The sequence below is a fragment of the Mesoplodon bidens genome, assembly GCF_964165515.1.
Source record: "Mesoplodon bidens genome assembly, chromosome: 13".
Lineage (NCBI taxonomy): Eukaryota > Metazoa > Chordata > Mammalia > Artiodactyla > Ziphiidae > Mesoplodon > Mesoplodon bidens.
In genome coordinates this window covers 87,367,165-87,390,934 of record NC_138169.1, presented here as the reverse complement: position 1 = coordinate 87,390,934, position 23,770 = coordinate 87,367,165, and the positions used below count along the sequence as shown (strand labels likewise).

The following is a 23,770-nucleotide window of genomic DNA, read 5'->3' as shown; positions in this document are numbered from 1 at the left end:
AAAATATACAATACATAAAGCAGTTTGAAAAAAAAAGTAATATTATTTAACAGTTTTCTGACTTAAATATTTTCACATAACAAAAGGTTTTATATCACTATCAATGCTACTTATATACATATGCCAGAAGTGTGAACAACAACAAAAAATCAAAAGATGCCCCTTCAAAAAAATAACAGTGAAATGTCTCTTTCTTCAGGAATCTGAAATGAGCTCCTCTCTTAATATACAAAGTCCATACAACATTTATATAATAAAACTACTCTCTTCTGAAACCAGCGAGGCAATGAGAGAGAAAATAAAGGCGACTATTTTTCAGGAAAAACAAAAACAAAAAACCAACCCCAGCTTTACGTCACAATGACAAGGATATCCATTTATTAATAAAATGAATACAATACTGATCTGAAGTGCTCGTTGGGAGGTAAAAACTCTGTCGCTCTCTCTGTAACTGGAACTAGTGCTTATTTACAAAATATACTGTTCGGCCACACAGAGGCCCATATATCTGTATATGTACATATGTATTTATATATAGAACATATAAATAATTTCAAAGGAGAGATTCACATGAAGTAAAGAAGTTTCCATCTTTGGAATGCTGTGGGAACGACACACACTCTGCCCCAGCGCGGGCAGCGGGGGGCAGGATTTGGTTTGGGACATGTTCAACGTGGCACCATTGATGATACTAAAGAATTCCCTGAAATAAAAAATACACCTGCTTATGCACGAAGAGGAAACCACGGGGCTCGTACAGGTTCTTACCCTCAAAGTACAAATATGCTTCTTAATTACTGAGGCGGACAGGGCTGCAGTCCCTTTGTTCCCAGGAGACCATTCTGTGATTTCTGACCTGCAGTGCATGGCTTGTGCTTTCTGTGGTAGCCCGACCCGTGTACCCGAGTATCAGCTCAGGCAGCGCGAGTGGCGTCATCCCGCGCGGACAGCTGGATCCTCACCTGTGAGTCAGGCTTACTGTACTCCCCGGGTGTACGCCCCAGACACTGCATTCTTGTCACTAATGATTAGATATTTGTAATGGAGAGAGAAGTGGTCCAGCCATCTCTCAAGGTATTAGTTATATTAACTTATGGTAGACTAAAAATTAGAGTCAATTTCTACTAATCTCAAAATTCACAGAGAAAAAGATGGAAAAAACTTTCCTGCGTGTTTTAACATTTTTTCCGAACTTCATGCACCTATCTTATGTTTGTTTCACAAGCTATGCTTCTTATAACAGAAAGCATGAAGGAAAACCTATCTGGGTTTTTCCACGTTAACTTCTGTCTTTGCTAATACAAAGAAACCACACTACAATGAGAGTAAGATCCAGTTAATTTCTTTTTTAACTAGACACACTGGCCACGGAGTAGGTGAGACTGCTGATGTAGTACCTGAGTTCAGTGATTTGCAGATGAACGACAGCAACGTGCTTCCATCTTTCCCAGCTTTCTTCCTGAAGTCTCTGAAAGTCAATGATTCTTTAGATAATTTTATAGCTAAAAATTTTATAGCTATTGTGGTAACATTTTTAACACTTGAGGCTTCAAAACAGAAATCCCAAGTGCTTTGTTTTTCTCCACACTTCACTCTGGAAACGTTCTTGGGGCCGGGCTGCGTCAGAAAACGTTGGCCAGGGTCTGCCACTCGCTCGCGGGTTCCGGCTCCACCTCGTCCAGGTGGAGTGCGCGGCTCAGCACCTCCCCTCCGTGCTCCTGGGGGCCGGCGGGTTCCTGCAAGGTTCCTGCCGTGGTGATAAAGAAAGAGTCCCAGACATTCACTAGCACAAAATTATTCACATTTAAATAAGGACAACTTAAACGGAGACAAGAAATTCCTAAGTTGATTTGTTTTCCTTCCCGGTGAAAAAAGAGTCATCTGAGCTGCAGGTTTCATCATTCCCTCGGTGATGACAATTACCGTTACTTGAACAAGAGCGCACACAGCGCTTGTTCCCCATGCTCATAAAGGCTACGTTCACATGACATCCTTGATGAGCGATTACTAATTAATACTAGTGTTAACGACAGGCACGATTTTTCTAACAGAAAGTAAAGCACGAAGCACTAGCGTGTAGATGTTAGAACTTCCTCTTCCTCAAAAACTTCACAACACGAAGGGTCCTACCCCTGTGGCTCCAGCAAAGCCCTGGGCACTACTCCTGCCACGCTCAGGCCGTCCAACTCCCCTCGTGGTCACAGCACCCAGACCAGCAGAGCGAGCCCGAGACGCAGGCTGTAACCCTCCCTGACTTGTCGGAGACACTCCGCGGGCTGCGTTCCGGCCCCCATCCCAAGCCTCCCGCCCCTGCCTGTCTCCGTAAAGGGTGCGGGCATTCCTGGACAACGCGGGAAACAAGGCAGACAGAGGGATGCCCCCGCCCTGCCGGCACCAGTGCCGGGGAGTCAGCTCGGCGACACGGAGGCCCGTCTGCGGAGCCACAGGGCACAGACTCGCCCGACCCGGACCCTGAGCCTGAGGCAGGGACGCGGGGCCAACCCCTCGTGGCCGGCCAGGTGCGGACCGCTCAGCACACAGAGCCCCGCGCACCGTGCAGCCAGGATGCCTCACCCGCGTAGCTGTGGGCCCGCTTCATGTGCAGCTTCATGTTGCTCTTCTGCGTGAAGCCCATGACGCAGTAGTTACACCGGTAGGGCCGCTCCCCCGTGTGCTTCTTCATGTGCACCTGCAGCGCGCTCTTCTGGTTGAAGGCCTTCTCGCAGAGGGTGCAGTGGAACGGCCGCTCCCCTGGGGACAGACAGCACAGTCAGCGTCCCTGACAGATGGCGCTCGACGCGCACACACAGCACACAGTAACTCCGAAGAAGGGACGCGGGTTTAACAGCAGGTGAGGACGTTCCTCGCTCGGGATGCTAACCCACAGGGCTCCAGCAAGGCCACTCCACGGGGAGCCACGAAAGACACCGCGATCAAAAGCTACGGGAAGTCCTGGAAGCACCCAGAAATAAAGGCAGAGCACATATGGTTCAAACAAAATGGTTCTAATCCATTTTGAGCAGAAAAGCAAAAAGACATTAAGGACATGGGAATATCAAATCCAATTGACTAAAAGTATGATTTATACAATATGTTTCAAATGGTACTTAATTGCTTTCAAGCTGACATGGAAACTGACAAATGGAGGGAAAAGCTGCCCAGCGTGACTTCTGCAGGGAGCCTGCCCAGGTGAACGCCCTCCCTACAGCCACACCGCGGAGCCCGGCCCTCCCCACGCAGCATCTCTCTCTGCTTCCACCCCCTGCAGCCCTGGCAGTCCTGCCATCCCTCGCTGTCACGCACCCACTTCCAAGTCCCAGGGACCGGGTCCCTTCCTGCCCCAGGGCCTGGCACAGCCCTTCCCTTTGGCCTTGAAGGTTCTTTCCCACGTGCTCTGCCTGGCTGCCTCTCGGGGTCACGTGCCAACACCCCCAGGGCTGCCCCGGGGTCCTAAGCCCCCCCAGGTGTCCCTCTACAGCCGACGACAAAGGAGGTCTTCCAGCAGCTCGCCTAGGGCAGGCAGAGTCCTAAAAATGGCCCCCCAAGGTCTCCTGCCCTGAACCCTGGGGCTGGGACTATGATGACGTCATGCCTGAGAAAAAAGAACGGCCACAGATGAACGAGTCGCCAGTCATATGACTGGGAGTGACCAAAAGGGAGATTACCCTGTGGGCCCACTCTGATCACACCGCCCTTAGAAGCTGGGATTCTCTGGAGACAGAAGGGGAAGCTGAAGACATCAGGAGCTGGAGGACGGGGCACCCACATGAGCAGGGACGTGGCCCCAGTGACAGCCACAAGGTGCCCACTTTACACACATGCCAAACCCTTCACATGCATCTATGCTATTAAAAATGGCAAACAGTCATTTCTCTTAATTCTGCTTTTGAATGGACGCATTATGAAGTAAGAGCACGGTTGTTTTTCACTCAAGAGCTACTTGCTGGACACCCGGTGGGCGCCGGGTCTGCGCTGACAGGCAAGGGGCATCCCTGAGGACACACGGCCCGTGGGCCGGGGAGGGCTGCCGGGCACCTGCTGACCACACAAGAGGCCCTCACGCCAGCCGGGGCACCAGCGGGGCAGGGCCTCTCGGGAGGAGGTGTCCGTGTGAAGGTGAGTCAGAGACGGCCGGCAGAGGGACAGGAGGGCTGGGAAGGCGATGACCTGCCAGAGACCACCGGGAAAGGGTGGGCGCCAGACAGAGAGCTGGACGGGGGGAGACCTGCCCGTGGCCGGGGGCCTCGGGGGCTCAGGGAGGTCTGGCGGGCTCTGCCAGGGGTGCTCAGGGGGAGCCTCTGAGGGCTCCGGCCCGGCTGCCAGGTGAACAGAGGCCTGGAGGGGCGCAGGGAAGATCCGAGAGGGTGGGAGGCCGAGCCCGTGGTCCCGAGGAGACGGAGGGGCCGAGGGAGAACCAAGCACAGCTGCGGGGGTCCCGCCACGTGGTCACCTGTGTGGATGCGGCTGTGGCGCTCCAGCTGGCTTGGTTTGGCAAAGGCCTTCTCACAAGTGTCACATTTGAACACCCTTGGCTTCTGAGAGCTCAAGGAAGGACCGGCTTGATGTGTCTGCATGTGCTCCTGGTAAAGACAAACACACACGTGAAGAATACTGAAGATCATAACAGAACTTTACAGACTTGAAACGGGAGAGGAAAACCCAGGGCAGAAAGGCCCGTCAGCGGGAGGAGGACCACAGGCTCGCCTCCGACCAGGACCCTCGTGGGCGTTCCCGGAGCAGAGTCGGAGGTGGTACCCGGGGGATGGGAGGCCGGGCGTGCGGCTGGCCAGGGAGACCCAGGCTCCCCCCGAGCCCCTGGGCTGCATCTGGGCAGGGCGGTGTCTCGGCCTCCCTCCCTGTCGGCCACCGCGACAGTTGTTAGAGGACCGGTTGGATAGTCTGCAGGATGTCCCTCAACTGAGAGGTGTCTGATGTTTTCCTCATCACCAGACCAAGGCTGTGGGCTGTGGGCCGTGGGGAGTACCGTGCCATTTCCATCGCACAATATCATCACTGCTGGCACCGACTCTGATCACGCAGGTAACGTCTGTCAGGTTTCTCCAGGGAAGGGTGGCCGTTTTTACCCCCTCCCATCACGTGCCCTTGCTGCCGCTCGCCCCTAAGGAGCGGGGCCACGCCCTCTCAGGGGCAGCGTCCACAGGGGCTACTCGGGATTCTTGTGCATGGGAGACTAGCCTGTTTCCACCAGTAACGGCCATGGAGGTTTTGCACTGCGGGCTATAACCCAATTCTCCTTTGTGTTCTTGCCCGGCTGTTCCAGCTTTTTGGCCCCTAGGAACTCTTTCAGTTGCCCCCGTGTCCCCCTGATACGGTCCCGTCATATACTGCATGTGGGTGGGATGGGTACTTCCTTATTTTCTGGCACAATGTAATTTTTTAGAAATTCCAGATTTCTGAAGGTCATCAAGAGAAAGTAACTTACAGGTATTAAAAGGCCAGATTTAGTATTTCAACCTGTACAACACACCACTTTAGATGTTTATGGAAGAGTTATGCCTTATATATAGTAACATACGATTTTAAACATCTTAAATTTTCTTTAACTAGTTTTATTCTCTTCCCTCTTCAAAAGGATTTATTCTCTATCAGGCTGTAACCTTAGCATAGTTATAATTTCTGTACTGTCTACTAAGAGCTAAGTGCAGGGCGTAAGTACTTTATATTCCCCAAAATAACCCTAAAATGGAAGCATTAACACCCTTATTTCATAAAGCAGGAAACTGAAGCTGCAGATGCTACGTGACCCGACCAGGAGCACAGAGGCTCTAAGTGGCAGAGGCAGAGGCACACGGAGGTCGGGCGGGGCTGGGGGCGGGGCGGGGCCCCTCAGGCATAAGGAGCGCTCGCCGACCTCCCCTCGCCAACCTCCCCGGCCTCCCCTCACCAACCTCCCCGGCCTCCGCGGCCTCGGGCTGCGGCCTCTTCAAGAAGAGTTCGTTTGACAGTCAGGGTTTTGCTTTTAAAAACGAACATGGAGTCCTCTTTTCAGAACACATTAATACTGGGGCTTCTCATCTCAGAAAACAGTAGAAAAAGAGGTGAGAGGTGCCAGGCAGATGGAGGCCTGGAGAACAGAAACTCGGTTTACTGACTGCCTGCCTCCTCTGAAGGCCCTGAAAAAGGAGGTGTGGGATTCACTGTGCAGTCAGGCGCCACAGGATCCTCACGCTTTTGGTAACTGAGCAGCAGCAGAGGAGGGGCTCTGGCCCAGAAGTCACAGGCCGGGCACTCCCCCCGACCAGTGGTCCTGGAAGTCACAGGCCGGGCACTCCCCCCGACCAGTGGTCCTGGAAGTCACATCACAGTACCCTTCCTCACTCTTTCCTCTACTGTGTGGACGTCCCAGACTGGGACCCTCAGGTTGTCTCCAATGACTGGCAGCTACGAACAACGCTGACCTAACCCTGAGCTCGGGTGGGCATATATGCCTTTGTGCCAACTCTCACGGTGGGAGCCGCTCTCGCATGGTTAGGTATCGCCTAATTCCCCTGCAGGACGCCAGACCAATTCTGCAGCCTGCCAGCCATCACGGAAGTTCCTGCTTCCCCAGAGCCCTGCTCGTAGGTGCCGACAGAGCTCTCATACGTGTCCCCGCGATGGGAGAAACGGCATCTCAAGGTGATCTGTAAATATGTTCACCTCCACGGGCCTTTCCTCGAAAAGAGATGGGAACCGTGTCGCTCCCTATGAAGAGTCCTGACCCCACTGAGTCCTAGGCCCGTGCAGCGCCTCTGACCTTAAGCGAAGAGCAGCGACGCTGGTGGGGGGGCGTACCTTGAGGTGCGTGGCGCGCTTGAAGGCCTTCCTGCACACGGGGCAGACGTGGATGCGCTCCCGGCCATGCATCTCCTTGCTGTGGTGCAGCAGCAGGGCGGCCGAGGCGAAGGTGCGGCCACACTCGAGGCACTGGTGCAGCCGGCCCTCCTTCTCGGGCTGCCCACCCTGGGCCAGGTTAGGAGACACGTCCGTCACCTGGAGCGGGTCAGAAATCCCGGCTTGACAGGACCAGCGCGAGGGGAACAGGCACCCCCGCCCAAAACCCAGCCCCCGAGCTCGGCTGTCATCTGTGGGAGGTGGCCGGCTTCTCGGCCTCCCGGCCTCCCGTGGGAGCAGCTGCAACGAGTGGCCCAGGCGCGCCTCAAGCACGCTGACCGGGCAGGCTCTGGGGAGCGGAGTGAGGCGCTGGCTGGGACCCCGGCCGCAGACCCGGCTCCCAGGTCACTGTTGTGGCCGCTGCGGGCGAGGTCCTCACTCCTTGTCTTTACTTCTCTGCAAAGCTCCAGGAGTTTTTAGGCTTTTATACGTGGAACTCTATCATTTACACTAAGTGTTTGTCCACCCTCATCCCCGCTGCCAAACTGCGTTTAAGAAAAAGGACTAGTCAGAGGACAAATAGGTCATGTACACACACGTGAATGTGTATGCTATGAAAAAGTATAGCAACACTTGAAAGGATCAGCAAAGGTATGACAGGAAATCCTACAAACAGAACAAAGGCAAGTAAACGGCCACGTGCAATCTGATCAGGGGGCAAATAAAGGAGATAATGATAAATTTAAAACTAGATTTCCGCATTATTGGAAAATCATGGAACAAACGAGACCCAGTGTTAACCCCCCACCCCCGGGTCCTCCCTGCTCAGCACCTGCTCGTCTCTCGGGAGACACACCCCCTCAGGCTGGCCCCGAGCCCGGCCATGCAGGACTCTCCAGGACCCTCCCCATCCCATCCATTCTGAAGCTACGTTTTTTGAAAACTATGAGAGATTGTGGATAAAACATGTGCTGTACCTGATAGGCGATTTCTTCACAGGCTGCCGATGGCTGTGGAGTGGGGCTCACCAGGATGACCTGGGGCGAGCCTGCACCCCCAGGGCCGGAGAGAGCGGGGTCCGTGAGCAAGGCTGGGAACTGCTGACCCTGGCAGAGGTGATTACTGCTTTAGAAGTTGTAACATGATCAAATCCAGTCATACTTCAAAAGATCTCTTATGGTGCAGTAACTTCGGAAAACAAGCTGGCAGGTCCTCTAACCACAGAACCACCATATGACTCGGCAATTCCACTCAGAGAAACGAAAACCTACATCCACTTGAAACCTTGTACAGGAATGTGCACAGCAGCACTATTCACAACAGCCCAAACGGGCAGAGAACCCCGATATCCATGAACTGATGAACCCACAGACAAAATGTGGTACAGCTATACAATGGAACAGCATTCATCAATAAAACAGAATGATGATGACACGGCTGCAATGTGTGCAAGCCAGTGAAGGAGGCCAGTCACAAGGACCAGAGTCTTATGATTCCATTTATGGGAAGTGCCCAGAATAGGCAAATCTACAGACAGAGAGTGGATCAGTGGTTGCCAGGGGCTGGGGGAGACCTGCAGGGGTGGGGTGGATCTGGGGTCGAGGGAGGGACCTGGGGAGTGACTGCTAACTGCTAATGGAACAAGGGTTCTTCTCAGGTGATGAACTGTTCAAAAATTAGATATGGTGATGGTGGTAAAGCTCTGCAAATATACTAAAGACCATTAAATCGCACACTTTAAATACATGGGTGAACTTTACGATACGTAAATTATATCTCAGTAACCTTGTAAAAAAAAATATATATATATAAAGACCATCTGTTTAAAATTAGACATACGGTTTTGCTAAACCATACAAAACTACTTTGAGTCTTATTACCACGCCAGCACACCTTTATCAACTGACTGTGAATCTGAGACACAGAGAGAGAATGGAGGTGGTGAGGGTGATGCAGGGGGTGAGTGCAGAGACGAAGTTCAACCTAAAGGAGCCAACACTGCATTGCAAATGCTGGCTCCATACTAAGGATACAACTTGAACTGCTACAATTAAAGCTGATTCTAAGCGTATTTCACACATCATCAAAACACTCACTCAAAACCATGAGTTTGAAGCATCCCCATCAATGCACAATGCTAAAGGGGTAAGGGGTCACACGACCATAAAGACCAGGGCCCATGTCGTTGGAAGCCTGTAAGCTGAAGGTGAAGGCTGCTGCTTAATGTCCTCACGGGACTGACACAAGCTGAGCTCCAACAGGGAAGACAAAGAGCCGGGGAGCAGGCGGGGAGAGGAAACGCAGGGCAAGACGGCACCGTGAACGCTTCCTCCCTCCGAGGACTTCAGGTGCACTGCTTACTGGAAAGACACCACCCAGGGCAGATGGGGAAACAAAGGCAGCGGGGTAGAACAGGGGGCATATGGGGCAGAAAATAAATTCACAAAGTCATCTAGAGTCTAGAAAAAAGAGCGTTTAAATTAAGATTCTTTACTTTCCGTAGGCAATGTTTTAAAAAGTGAAATAATATTTTAGGTAGCTCCATCCATCAGTCCAATTTTCTTACACCAACGTGGGATGGATTGAAAAGTTCCCATGTACCCTACTAAAGCATCACGTCCACGACCCCCCTTACAGAGGGAAGTCAGTTGGATACTGCTACCTTCAAATAGCAGTTACTGCTGCACTTTCACGTGTCTGTGGCTGGCTTTGGCCCCCACCCTGATTAGACAGCTGGTACCCAGTGTTGGTACCCAAATTTGAAAACTTAATCAAATTTGTCCATCAAAATTAATAAATTCACATTTCCTTACTTTGTTAATCAAGAACAAATACAATTGCTGGCCAGAAATCCTGAGCCACCTGAAGAAGTGCTGGCTCAGTAACTTCACATATTCCCAACTAAAGCTAAGACATTTGAGACTCTGGGCTCACACAGGTTTATCACGGGGGGTTACAATTCCTTTCTGTTTTGAAATGAGAACACCGTAGAAGAGATCAGCAGTTGTCAGGGGGAGGGGAGGCAGGTGTGGCTAAAAGGGCAACCCGAGGGATCCCTGTGGGGATGGGCGTGTTCTGCGTCCTGACTGTGCCAATGACAACACCTGGAAGGTGCAGTGCCCTGGTTCTACAAGATGCTACCACTGGGGAAACTGGGTAGGGGGTCCACGGGATCTGTTATTTCTTACAATTGCCTGCGAATCCACAATTATCTCAAAATAAAAAAGCTTAATTAAAAAACAATCCTGAATACGACGTGATTTACTAGCTTACGGTTGGTGTTTCAAAGGCTAATGTTAAGTATTCTTAATGCAAACGCCCTGATTCAAAAATCAAGTGCCTAATAAAATAAATGCTCAACAATTAGCTATACTTCCAGAAATGATGACCTGAATCCGCTAAAATGGCATCATCTAGCAGTCACTTATTTTTGGTTTGTATTATTACTTGCAGTCTGTTTCTCTGCTATATTTCATTTACACTGAGGTGGAAATTGTAATAATTCTCATTCCCCAAGTGCACATGAATTCTGTAGACTGCTGAGCACTGGCTGAGGGGAGCAGCGCTCCCCCTCAACTGCTCAGGGGGCCCAGGCTGCAGAGTCAAAATCACCTGGGAGGGAGCGTTCTGGTCGGCCGGGACAGAAGCCCCTCACGTGCAGTGTCCCACGTGTTCCCTGGGGAAAGGGCTGGGCGTGCTGGCAGGGGACCTCACAGGGCGTGAGCCCAGAGCGAGCAGAGGACACGTGACCATTCTACAAAGGGAAAGAGCGAGGACCTGCAAGAGCTAGCCCATCTTCCCGCAGTCAAAACAGCCAGCACGCACCTGTGGCAGGATCAGAAGAGAGCCTGCTCTGGATGCTACAGCCGTCAGCATTTCCCTGCACAATGAGAGCCCAGAGCGGGGACGAGGCTCCAGCCAGGAGAGCAGGTGACTGTCTACTCCGCTGCCCAGCCTGTCTCTTCACAGCCAGGCACACGCACAGCCTGGCACACGCACAGCCAGGCACATGCACAGCCAGGCAAATGCACAGCCGGACACATGCACAGACAGGCACACGCACAGACAGGGACCAGCAGACAGTTCCACTGTTGAAACTCCTACAGCGCTTTACTACAGGGATTCATTACTGTAATTAATCATCCCTTCTCATGAGTTTTCTAATTAAGGTGTGAAAGGTTTTTCGGCATCTTAAGCTCCATGCGTTATCTAAAATGTAACCCCTTCTATCCAGCACGTCTACTGCAGGGATTCGTCTAAGAACGTAAGTGATAAAGAGCATAAGACCTTCCGCCTACTACTAACAAGACCCTGGATGCAACGCAGTGCCCCTCGGTAAACTCATCTATAAGACCAACGGTGGTGCGGTCATTACAGACGTCTGCATGGCTAAAATCACTGATGGGGAGATACTCACAATATAATTAATGAGAGGGGGGAAAGTTTACACTACACGATATATACACAGGCTCATTTCTGTAAAAGTTAGAAAATACGCATCTGTACGTATGCATAGAAAGGTTTAGAAGGGTATACACACTCAAACATTAAGTGCAGTTCCGTTTGGGTAGTGGATTTTTTTAAATGCTTTTCTGTATTGTCTGGATTTTCTTGTACTCCCCACTTCGCATTTAACAAATTACTTTTTCAATTTAATCAGAAAAAAACACTTCAGCTTTGAAAGAGCGTATTCAGAACACACACTCAGGAAAGTGATAAGTTCCCCGGGACGACCCCATGGGGAGGGGGGAACACAGGAACCCACCTGAGAAGCGATGTTGAGCGTGACCGTGTCCAGCCCCCCCGAGAGCAAACCCTGAGTGTCAGCCAGCGTCAGTGTGACGCTGGCCTCTCCCCCGACTCCCGATGAGGACATGACCAGGTTCTGGGCAGATGTGGCAGATGGGGACATGGGTGTTGTCAAAGGCAGGCTTCCAGCTGTGGCATTAAGTTCTACAGAAAAGGCAAAATGGGAAAGTAGGTAAGTCCAATGTTATTTGCAGGGGAAGACAGTTTTCATAAAGGAACGAATCTGTCATAATCAGCATTTACATTGCCTAAGCTTGTGAAAGTGCATCAAGGAAATCACAGTATCTTTGATTCCAACGTTATGGCAAGGCTTTTGTAAATATCTACATGTCCTTACACGTAAATGTACTCTGCTTCTGAAGTGTAAACAGAGAAAAAAGCCGTAAAAGAGAGTGAAAAAGTGACCCTAAGGCCCAGTCACCGCTGCCAGTGCAGAAGGAGACTCAGACAAGAATTTCCAGGACACTGAACTCATCCAGGACCAGAGACCAGCCTGGAGAGAGGAATGAAACGGGACCCACTGAGCGACGACCAGCTCCACAGTGTAACATCTGACAACTCTGCTTACGTTCACCTATTCTGAAACACAGGCAGTCAAAATCAACCTCTTGCAATCCTTTAAATACTAATTTACCCTGCAGGACACCTTCATTTTCTTTGGAGAACAAAACAAAACACTATCATATTTTCCCCTTGTAGCTAATGATATAACAGAAAGGAAGACATCTGGGACAAATCGGGCAAGGAAAGGAAGGCCTTCTCTTCCACAAAACTGAAACTCATGCACCTACTGGCAAATGAAATGGACTTAGCATGGTATTATCAAAGTCCTGTGGCGGGCACCAACAAAACACAATTTTTTTAAGTTTTTACTTGTAAGCATAACACACATGCACATGCACGTGTACACACACACACACACACGCGCACAATTCTCACAAGCTGTCCTTCCATTCATCTAGCAAATGTGACTTATCACCCACTTGCGTCAGCCACCGTGCCAGGTGCTAGCGACCCCAAGATGACACCTAAAGCAGAAATTCCGAACACTAGTCCCTAATTACGTCTGAACACAAAACACCACGAGACTCCCGCGGTCCTCTGCTGAGACCTGGGTCTGCCCGGGTCGGGCACAGGGAACCAGGCTACTTACTTGTAACTGGCGTCCTCCACAGATCCACACTCCCGGAGTCCCACACTGTGCTGCACACACCTGGAACCTTCAAAAGCAGTACAACCATTAGGAGGCTGGGAGTCTCCGCTCTGAAGCAGCCACGCGGCTCCCGAGAACCTCGCCAGCCCCCCCTCACTCGCGTCTGCACAGCGCGCGTGCCCGGCCGCCAGGACGGGAGGGGAGTGTGGATCTGCGGAGGTACCCGGGCCACCTCCTCACCGGGCATCCCCTCCACACACCCGAACTCTCGCAAACGCATGCAGGTGCGACTCTCTCGGGAGGGGTGAAGATGAACAAGAAGGGCCCTGCAGGACCTGGCGTGGAGCAGCTACGTGAGCTGCTGTTCACTCAGAACCCTAAGGAGAGGACGGGGTCGGCTGGCAGGGCACCGGGCTGGGAGAAGCACGGTGGTGCGAAGGCCACGTCGACAAAGACCACAACCACAGGCTGGCAGGGCTCATCCCGGAGTAGCCACCAGGACTCCAGACCTCACCACAACTCCTGCAACTAAGGAGCCGCAGATCTTCTCCCCTTCCAACCAGTGAACTACGTCCGACGTTCTGAGGACGGTTAAGGTAGTGGAAGGTTCCAGGGCGTGCAGCACAAGGAATGCAAAGAGAAAACAGAAGCCTGTGGGTTCGTTAACTAAGGTGAACCCTGACACAAAGTTCAGAGAAAAGACTGAACAACTTCACGGAAGGCCAGAGCTCATATTTCAACTCAAACAGTGTGGTGAAGCAACCTTTAATAATGTTCTTAATTCAAGAGACTTCCCACAAGAAGGATGATCCTAGTTCAGGCAGAACTAGTCTCAATCTGGTTGAAAAGAACCTGTGTTTAAAGATTTTCTTACGCGTGCAATTAAATGATTAAAATAATTAAAAGCTGTAATTATATTTGTTTAATATAAAGCTCTTAGCCATATGAAAGTATTTGCTTAAAGCTCTAGAAGCCATAATTTAAAATCCAAATTAAATACTCTTAACAGGAAAATTAAGATTCAATACTGAAGTAAAGACTGTAGACTCTTACTTTTAGTTCCCACTTATTTTTTCTTCTTTCTTCTATTCCCCAGGACACATCACAGCCATCTAAGCCCTACGTCACTTCATGACTCTAACTCAAAAAGAGTAACCTTTAAAGGGTTAACAAGCTCTGTACGTTCATCAAACCCACCCTGTTCTCAGTCTTCGTGGGGATAAGTCTTCACAGCCTCTAAGAAAACTTAATGATAATTCTGGAGGGTTTCATAACAAGTTGACAAGGTGCGACATCACTTTTTTCTTGAGATTAACAAAAAAGTGGTGAGAGGAGGGGGGGAGTCGGGAACGGGAAAGATGCCCTGACTGGCCTCACCCCCAGGAAGAGTGGGAAGAGCGTCTGATTTTAAAGTGCACCCACAGGTGGGGACCGTGAACATTTCTGAGCTGTTGGGAAATAAGTAACTGTACTTAAATCTAGGAGAAATGGAGGCCAAAATAACCTCACAAAGAACTAGTAAACAAAGAATTGATCCTTCTCTCATTGAAAGCAGAACTCAATTTATTCATCAAAATTATCTTAAAAAGGGACTCAGATGACAATGAAAACACGGCGACCCAAAACCTATGGGATGCAGCAAAACCAGTTCCAAGAGGGAAGTTTGTAGCGATACAATACTACCTCAAGAAACAAGAAACATCTCAAATAAACAACCTAACCTTACATCTAAAGGAATTAGAGAAAGAACAAAAAAAAACCCCCAAAGTTAGCAGAAGGAAAGAAATCATAAAGATCAGATCAGAAATAAACGAAAAAGAAATCAAGGAAACAATAGCAAAGATCAATAAATCTGGAAGCTGGTTCTTTGAGAAGATAAACAAAATTGATAAACCATTAGCCAGACTCATCAAGAAAAAAAGGGAGAAGACTCAAATCAATAGAATTAGAAATGGAAAAGGAGAAGTAACAACTGACACTGCAGAAATACAAAGGATCATGAGAGATTACTACAAGCAACTCTATGCCAATCAAATGGACAACCTGGAAGAAATGAACACATTCTTAGAAATGCACAACCTGCCAAGACTGAATCAGGAAGAAATAGAAAATATGAACAGACCAATCACAAGCACTGAAATTGAAACTGTGATAAAAAATCTTCCAACAAACAAAAGCCCAGGACCAGATGGCTTCACAGGCGAATTCTATCAAACATTTAGAGAAGAGCTAACACCTATCCTTCTCAAACTCTTCCAGAATATAGCAGAGGGAGGAACACTCCCAAACTCATTCTATGAGGCCACCATCACCCTGATACCAAAACCAGACAAAGATGTCACAAAGAAAGAAAACTACAGGCCAATATCACTGATGAACATAGATGCAAAAATCCTCAACAAAATACTAGCAAACAGAATCCAAAAGCACATTAAAAGGATCATACACCATGAGCAAGTGGGGTTTATTCCAGGAAAGCAAGGATTCTTCAATATATGCAAATCAATCAGTGTGATACACCATATTAACAAATTGAAGGAGAAAAACCATATGATCATCTCAATAGATGCAGAAGAAGCTTTCGACAAAATTCAACACCCATTTATGATAAAACCTCTCCAGAAAGTAGGCATAGAGGGAACTTACCTCAACATAATAAAAGGCCATATATGACAAACCCACAGCCAATATCATTCTTAATGGTGAAAAACTGAAACCATCTCCACTGAGATCAGGAACAAGACAAGGTTGCCCACCCTCACCACTATTATTCAACATAGTTTTGGAAGTTTTAGCCACAGCCATCAGAGATGAAAAAGAAATAAAAGGAATCCAAATCAGAAAAGAAGAAGTAAAGCTGTCACTGTTTGCAGATGACATGATGCTATACATAGAGAATCCTAAAGAGGCTACCAGAAAACTACTAGAGCTAATCAATGAATTTGGTAAAGTAGCAGGATACAAAATTAATGCACAGAATCTCTTGCATTCCTACACACCAATGATGAAAAATCTGAAAGAGAAATTAAGGAAACACTCCCATTCACCATTGCCACAAAAAGAATAAAACACCTAGGAATAAACCTACCCAAGGAGACAAAAGACCTGTATGCAGAAAACTGTAAGACACTGATGAAAGAAATTTAAGATGATACAAACAGATGGAGAGATATACCATGTTCTTGGATGGGAAGAATCAACATTGTGAAAATGACTATACTACCCAAAGCAATCTACAGATTCACTGCAATCCCTATCAAACTACCGATGGCATTTTTCACAGAACTAGAACAAAAAAATGCACAATTTGTATGGAAACACAACAGAGCCCGAAGAGCCAAAGCAATCTTGAGAAAGAAACATGGAGCTGGAAGAATCAGGCTCCCTGACTTCATAATATACTACAAAGCTACAGTAATCAAGACAGTATGGCACTGGCACAAAAACAGAAATACAGATCAGTGGAACAGGATAGGAAGCCCAGAGATAAACCCACACACATATGGTCACCTTATCTTTGATAAAGGAGGCAAGAATATACAATGGAGAAAAGACAGCCTCTTCAATAAGTGGTGCTGGGAAAACTGGACAGCTACATGTAAAAGAATGAAATTAGAACACTCCCTAACACCATACACAAAAATAAACTTAAAATGGATTAAAGACCTAAATGTAAGGCCAGACACTATAAAACTTTTAGGGGAAAACATAGGCAGAACACTCTATGACATAAATCACAGCAAGATCCTTTTTGACCCACCTCCTAGAGAAATGGAAATAAAAACAAAAACAAACAAATGGGACCTAATGAAACTTAAAAGCTTTTGCACAGCAAAGGAAACCATAAACAAGACGAAAAGACAACCGTCAGAATGGGAGAAAATATTTGCAAATGAAGCAACTGACAAAGGACTAATCTCCAAAATTTACAAGCAGCTCATGCAGCTCAATATCAAAAAAACAAACAACCCAATCCAAAAAATGAGCAGAAGACCTAAACAGACATTTCTTCAAAGATATACAGACTGCCAACAAACACATGAAAGAATGCTCAACATCATTAATCATTAGAGAAATGCAAATCAAAACTACAATGAAGTATCACCTCACACCAGTCAGAATGGCCATCATGAAAAAATCTACAAACAGTATGGGGGTTCCTTAAAAAACTAAAAATAGAACTACCATATGACACAACAATCTCACTACTGGGCATATACCCTGAGAAAACCATAATTCAAAAGAAGTCATATACCACAGTGTTCGCTGCAGCTCTATTTACAATAGCCAGGACATGGAAGCAACCTAAGTGTACATTGACAGATGAATGAATAAAGAAGATGTGGCACATATATACAATGGAATTGAGTTATTTGTAGTGAGGTGGATGGGCCTAGAGTCTGTCATACAGAGTGAAGTAAGTCAGAACGAGAAAAAATACTGTATGCTAACACATATATATGGAATCTAACAACAACAACAAAAAAGGTTCTGAAGAACCTAGGGGCAGGACAGGAATAAAGATGCAGATGCAGAGAATGGACCTGAGGACACGGGGAGGAGGGAAGGGTAAGCTGGGACGAAGTGAGAGAGTGGCATGGACATATATACACTACCAAACGTAAAATAGAGAGCTAGTGGGAAGCAGCGGCATAGCAAAGGGAGATCAGCTTGGTGCTTTGTGACCATCTAGAGGGGTGGGAGAGGGAGGGTGGGAGGGAGACGCAAGAGGGAGGAGATATGGGGATATATGTATATGTACAGCTGACTCACTCTGTTATACAGCAGAAACTAACACACCATTGTAAAGCAATTATACTCCAATAAAGATGTTTAAAAATAAATAAATAAATTAATTAATTAATTAAAGTATTCTAAAATCAAAGGAAAAAAAAAGGGACTCAGGTAAGAACAAAAAGACAATGTTAAATTCCTTAAAAAGCTGTGCTAAATTTCAAGCCTCTACTAATAACTTTCTGCCTCTGTAAGGGTACTTATAGCATACTTGCCCATTTTCTAGGAAAACCCTTTGTCATGGGTGTTACCTGGATCGGATCTGGAAATGGCCTTCAAACCCATATCACAGATCTGAACAAAAGCACATGCTTTCGTTCTGGATGTGGAATTCTGACTCATCGGGCACATCCATTTATTTGTAAATCCCTCAACGGTACCAGCCTAATTCCAACTACGGCGCAAAGAGCCCAAAAGCTGCCCTAGAAGCTGGCAGCCCACCACATCCTGCTCACACAGAGCGCTAACGACGACAACCACGCGCACAGTCACTGTGCTCTGATCAAGGGCCTGCAACATGACTTTTACCAGGTGACACTGAAAGTTTGTATTTTGGTGCTCATCTAAGAAGAGGCATGTTTAATCTCAAAGTCATTTCAATTTCAGTTATTATTGGTGTGGCCTGAAGCTCGGCCTAGGGCTGACTGATTCTAAGATAAATGTTGCCCATTAAGATGCAATCTCTTGACAATAGGATATAGATGAAATCAGCCACTTAATTATAACTAGCACTAGTGGAATACGCAAACCTCTCTAAAAACATCTGCTTAGAGTCAAGGATCAAGTGGCTCAGCGTATGAAGAATCTTTTCCTATATTCAGGATTATTCAAAGATGCCAAAGGTATTTGAGATCGTAATACAACTGAGCTGCTTATATAAAATTAATCCTGTATTTATAATAACTGATACTACATTATTAAACAAATGTTCTTTAGTTATGAGCACATCTTTTATTTTCTAATATCATCAAACTCCTGAAAAAAATGTTTTTAATAAGATACCAAATTAAGCTAAAGTGGCGTCAAAAAGAAGAAAAGTTCTCAGCTGGCTCTAAAACAATAAGACTTAAGAGAAAAAAAATTAAATCAGAAGAAAGGGGCATGCGTGTTGTCTTTAAAGAAACATCAGTGCGTGGCATACAGGAGCCCTGTACACAACTGACTGCTCTTCCCCTGCCCGTGAGACCATCACTCTGTATCTGTGGAGGCAGATGTACAAGGTGGAACACCTAATGTCTGACTCACAGAAGAGATAGGTTTAAAGAAATACAGGTGGCCAGAACAGAGCCTTCTGCGTTCCTGGGCTCTCCCTCCATCCCCTTCTCCATTCCGATCAGAACATCACCAGCTTTAAGTAATCTGCTGTACTGGCGAACGTCCAGGGTCACCAAGTAGTGCAAAGCACCCCTCCATTTAAAGGGAAACACCGAAAACTCTCCTTGTCTTTCCATCGAGTTGCCCAGGACTCACTACAGACATGAAGCAGGGCTTCCAAGGAGACCTAAGATTCTACCACCCACAGCCAGTTTACTCCTCAGGGAAGCAGGAGGCGGGGAGAGCCTGACATCCCAACATTCCAGGACAGAGACCCCCACCAGAGCGTGACACCACTCATTCCAGTCAAACACAAGAGACACATCTTCATGTTGCACCACGCACCGCGCACCACGCACCACGCACCACACAGGGTGGGAGAGCTGATCAGAACCCTAGAGGTGTAAGAAAGAACACAGTGTCTAGTCGTTTATAAAAAGACACAAACTAAGACTTTCAGGAAACAGCTGCAGAAACAAGTTTGCTATGTAACTTGAGTAGTACATGATATACTGTAGATGTCTTACCTATTACAGGCTAAATTATAACCTGAAAGTACTAGCTTTCACAGCCAATTAGAATGTAAAACAAAATTCCCCTTAACTGCAAACAAAACAAAAGGACTCTCATCTCAAATTAGTAAGTACAAGAATTCAGTTCTGGAACACAATTTTCTTAGAGCCCCAAAAGGAAACAAGCAAAGCGACGCAGCAGGGACAGAGTTAAGACCACAGCAGAGCCGGGAAGACACGGCGAGCAGTGGCACAGTGGACACCGGCCTCGGCCAGAAGTCCAGACTGTGGATCTGCCCAGCCCCGCCAAGGCGTGATTCCCACACGGCTCTCCACCAGCCGGGTGTCGGTTTGCCCGTTGGCAAAGGGGAGGCGTGGACAGAAAGCCCCTCAGCGTCCTGAGTGGGACCTCACTGGGTGCAGCTGCTTTGGCTCACCGCCCGCTGCAGGTCAGCAAGTCCCCACCCCGCAGCACCAGCAGCTCCATCAAGCCCTCGCTCACGGGACGGAAATGCCCCCCCATGGCCAGAGCTCCCGCCTCGGGGGACCACCCCCACCAGTCGACCCCCCACACCTGAGACGTGCTCCCTGGGCGCCCTTCTCCCCTTTATGTATCGCTACTGCCGTTAATCCTACACTGATTTACGGGTTCTTCAATAAACGTCTGCTCTATTCATTTCTAGGATCCAAAACGCAAGGGGACCATAGTTGCCTTGCTCAACATTACACACCCAGATTTAGTATACTTCTTACCATACAGTATGCACCACAACCTTTTAGTGAATAGAAGAATTACTGGCTAAGAAAGCATTTCAATTAAGCATGAAAAAAAGTCTAGCTGGGGGTACAAACATATCTAAAGATTAAATTTTTGTTTTCTCAAAAAATGATATACAGAGTTAGAAAATAAAGAGGCCTAAGAAAGTTATGAAATCTCTACAAGGTAAGGAAAACAGGTATGTCATCCTCGACTGTTAAGGTTTACTTATGAAGCTGTGACTTATTTTATGGAGCTCTTTTACTTTTATTTTTTATTAAAGCCTATACTTCAAAACCTTAGTAAGATGTCTTCTTTTAATTCTGCCATCCTACGTTCAGCTGGTGCCCAAACATTCCCACCACAGGGCACAAAGTAACAAGTCAGAGGCACTTTCAGCCTGGCTGACACAGGGACAGCTTTGTGACTTGCAGACATACACACTGCCTTGCATATTTGAATAAGATTATTTACCTTTGTTCTTTAGAAGGTGGAAACCTTAAAAGGTTAATAACACTTGAGACAGTTCTGTGTCCTAGAATTATACATAAGCCACTAATCGTCACAGAATCACATCAAACGTATTAGAACATGCAGTCGACACACTCGTTACGCAATAAGACAGGTGACTTCTCTCCGCTGACCAGGTGCAGAGCCCTATAACTATGAAACGTTATGAACCCTCTCGTGGCTGGATCATTAGCTGCATACCTGAAGCGTTTAACGTTGCACTCTGTGAGAGAAGCTGATCATTGCTTATGGTCAAGGTGGCGCCCGTAGACGGATTACTGATCGCAGGCGCTGACAATCTTATGCTCCCGTTCAGCTCACCACTTCCATTAGAACCGTGCTGAATGAGATCTTGACCTAAACAGAAATCAACACTGTGGCATCTGAGAGTAACACGTTCATTCACAAACGGGCAAGTATGTTAAACATAGAATAACATCCTTTTAAAAGTGAAAAGGCTATTTCATTTTTAATACTATTTAAAGAGGAAAAAAATGAAAATAAGACCATGAAATACATTTCCCGAAATGAAACTATTTATTCACACTTGTTAAGCTATAAAGTTTTTAAGTGCTTCTTAAGAGTTCTACTTTAACCCAGCATTTAGGCACTTAGAGCTACACACTTTGTTGAATAAAACTTAAACCGAATTGGAAATACTTCCAAACATGGTGGACTCCCAGCTGCAGCATCGAGGGGCACAAGGGAGGGTACCAAGGCCTCCCTTGCGGCAGCAGTGGCCGCTACAGGTCTCCTGCGGGAGGGTCACTGCCCCACGGCGCTCTGGACATGCACAGCAGGCTCAAACACGCCGTGATGTACTCCCACTGAGAGACATGGGCTTCTGTCAGCTTCATTAGCTTATAACCTTTACATTGCAGTATGGAAACTACTAGAGGAACATGAAAATTAAAAACCCGAGCTGTTTCAATGAAAACCAAAAGACAAAAGGATGCTGCACTCAGCTTCATAATCACCGACACCCTCACGCCACACTAGAGAAATAGAACTGTGGAATGAGTCTGTACAACAGGGGTGGAAGTGTGGGCAAAATAAAACGTGCAGAACTCCTACCAGCAGAGCAGACCCATTTTCAAAGACCTGCGGATAAATGCTCAAAATCGTGTAGGCATCGTTTTTCTGACTCTCTGCTTGATGTGGCTTTTTATTAATAACTAGACTAAAGACATCAGGTAAGAGGACTTTTACTGTACAAGACAACTGGGGGAGACTGAGGACTCTCCTCGCCTTTTACCTAATGTTTAACTTTTTTTCCCAAACAGCTTATGAACTGCTAAAGGTCTGTACATCTTAATTGAAGTAGTATTTGCATTCTAGCATTCATAAGCATTTATAATTCTGTGCATTCATGGAAAAAAGAACATTCTACAAAATAACCAAAAATTTCTATAGCACAGCTAGATGCTTTCCACAGGTGACCACAAATTAAAAGCTTTTCTAGACTTCTCAGAATGGGATAAGAAAATGTTGAGTTAGTAGTCCCCACAGCCAATTCTCATTACACACAATAATGAGAAGTAAAGGAATAAGAAATCTTAAGCCCAGAGTTTGGGCAACCCTTATTTCATCAACTGACAAAGATTTCTCCTAGGATAACCCTTTTAAGCTTTTTTTTTTTTTTTCCATTTTTGCGGTACGCGGGCCTCTCACTGCTGTGGCCTCTCCCGTTGCGGAGCACAGGCTCCGGACGCGCAGGCTCAGTGGCCACGGCTCATGGGCCTAGCCGCTCCGCGGCATGTGGGATCCTCCCAGACTGGGGAACGAACCCGTGTCCCCTGCATTGGCAGGCAGACTCTCAACCACTGCGCCACCAGGGAAGCCCTAAGCTATTTTTTTTAATTGCAGTTATATTCACCTAATATACTAAAAATTAACAATAAAATAACTAAATGATCGATAATAGGAAAACATAGGAGAAACAGAAGTACAAGCCACAAACACAAAAATACATTTGCTGAACTATAAACAAGAATCCCACATTATGTGTTTTTTGTATAGGACTAGCACAACCCCTCAAATATTGAGATTACGCAAAAAAAGTTAATTCGATCAACAAAACAGCTTTCTGAAAATAACTCTTCCATGTTTCCAACATTAAAATTCAAATATATATATATATATATATATATATATATATATAAATACACATATATTAAATAAAAAAGAAGAAAGTTAGTGAATTAGATAAAATTCAAAGTTAATTTCTGCTGCCTGTTAGCATCTAAAAACCACTGCGTGTCATTGAGAAGCAAAGCTCCATCCAGGAATAGTTCCTCAAACTTCTCACATAAATTGAAAGGAATAAAGACACCCCTTAAGAAAGAATGCTTTTGGTTTTCTTCTCAATAACTACTCTTTCTTTTCCAATAATGATTTTTGCAGAAATCTCAGGCAACGGAGGTAATAACTACACTGACCGCTCACACAGCTATCGGCCCTGTGTTCCAGCCACTGCCATACCGTGTCTCCAGGGAGGTTATTCTGACCCCAGCAAAATGTTTTTCTTTTCTTTCTTTTTTTTTTTTTTTAAAACAACAATCTCATAAGGTTGTTATGAGACTTAAATGAGTTAATATTTGTCAAAGTTACTAGAACAGGACCTGGTGCACTGTAAGGGTCAAAAAAATTGTTGCTAAATTTAAGAACCACTCAGTTAACATGAAGAGCTCATAGGTAAGAGTCACGTGGGCAAAGCGCACCTGTAAAATATGCTCCAAGCTAACTTAGATGAGAACATATTGTGAGAATTAATGCTCTATAAGGGGAAGAACTGACCGTGAACATCACAGGCCTGGAACAGGGAACACATTAGCTGGTGACTCACATGGAGGATCAGCTTGCCAACCTCGGTGGCCTGGGCTGCCAAAGGGTGTCTTCCACCCACTTACCTAGTTCTACCATAATTTTCTACATAATCTGAGAAAAATTCTGAAAAGGTCAGGGGGGTAGGTATCTGTAATCTCCTAGTGTAACCACTTATACCGATTCAACTCCTTTAGCTCAAAGGAGCATGGTAAGAATTATGAAGCCATGGTTTTCTGCTCTTGGCTAAACAAAATATATCTG

At 46.8% G+C, this 23,770-nt stretch overlaps 1 protein-coding gene across 5 annotated transcripts in view; it reads right to left on the bottom strand.

Moving 5' to 3' along the window:
* Positions 1–349: 349 nt before the first annotated feature.
* ZNF236 (zinc finger protein 236) overlaps positions 350–23,770 on the bottom strand; it is a 93,908-nt gene continuing 70,487 nt past the window's right edge. For 4 of the 5 annotated variants that reach the window (XM_081252751.1, XM_081252753.1, XM_081252752.1 and 1 more), the window contains 7 exons: positions 20,885–21,040; positions 11,600–11,787; positions 7,812–7,940; positions 6,796–6,993; positions 4,451–4,580; positions 2,575–2,751; positions 350–1,747 (listed from right to left, as the gene is read on the bottom strand). In XM_081252751.1, the coding sequence (XP_081108877.1) occupies positions 1,623–1,747; positions 2,575–2,751; positions 4,451–4,580; positions 6,796–6,993; positions 7,812–7,940; positions 11,600–11,787; positions 20,885–21,040 (1,103 nt within the window). In that variant the 3' untranslated portion in view covers positions 350–1,622. Of the gene's footprint in view, positions 1,748–2,574; positions 2,752–4,450; positions 4,581–6,795; positions 6,994–7,811; positions 7,941–11,599; positions 11,788–12,796; positions 12,864–20,884; positions 21,041–23,770 lie in introns of those variants that run through there. The other variant, XM_081252755.1, reaches the window with a different exon arrangement.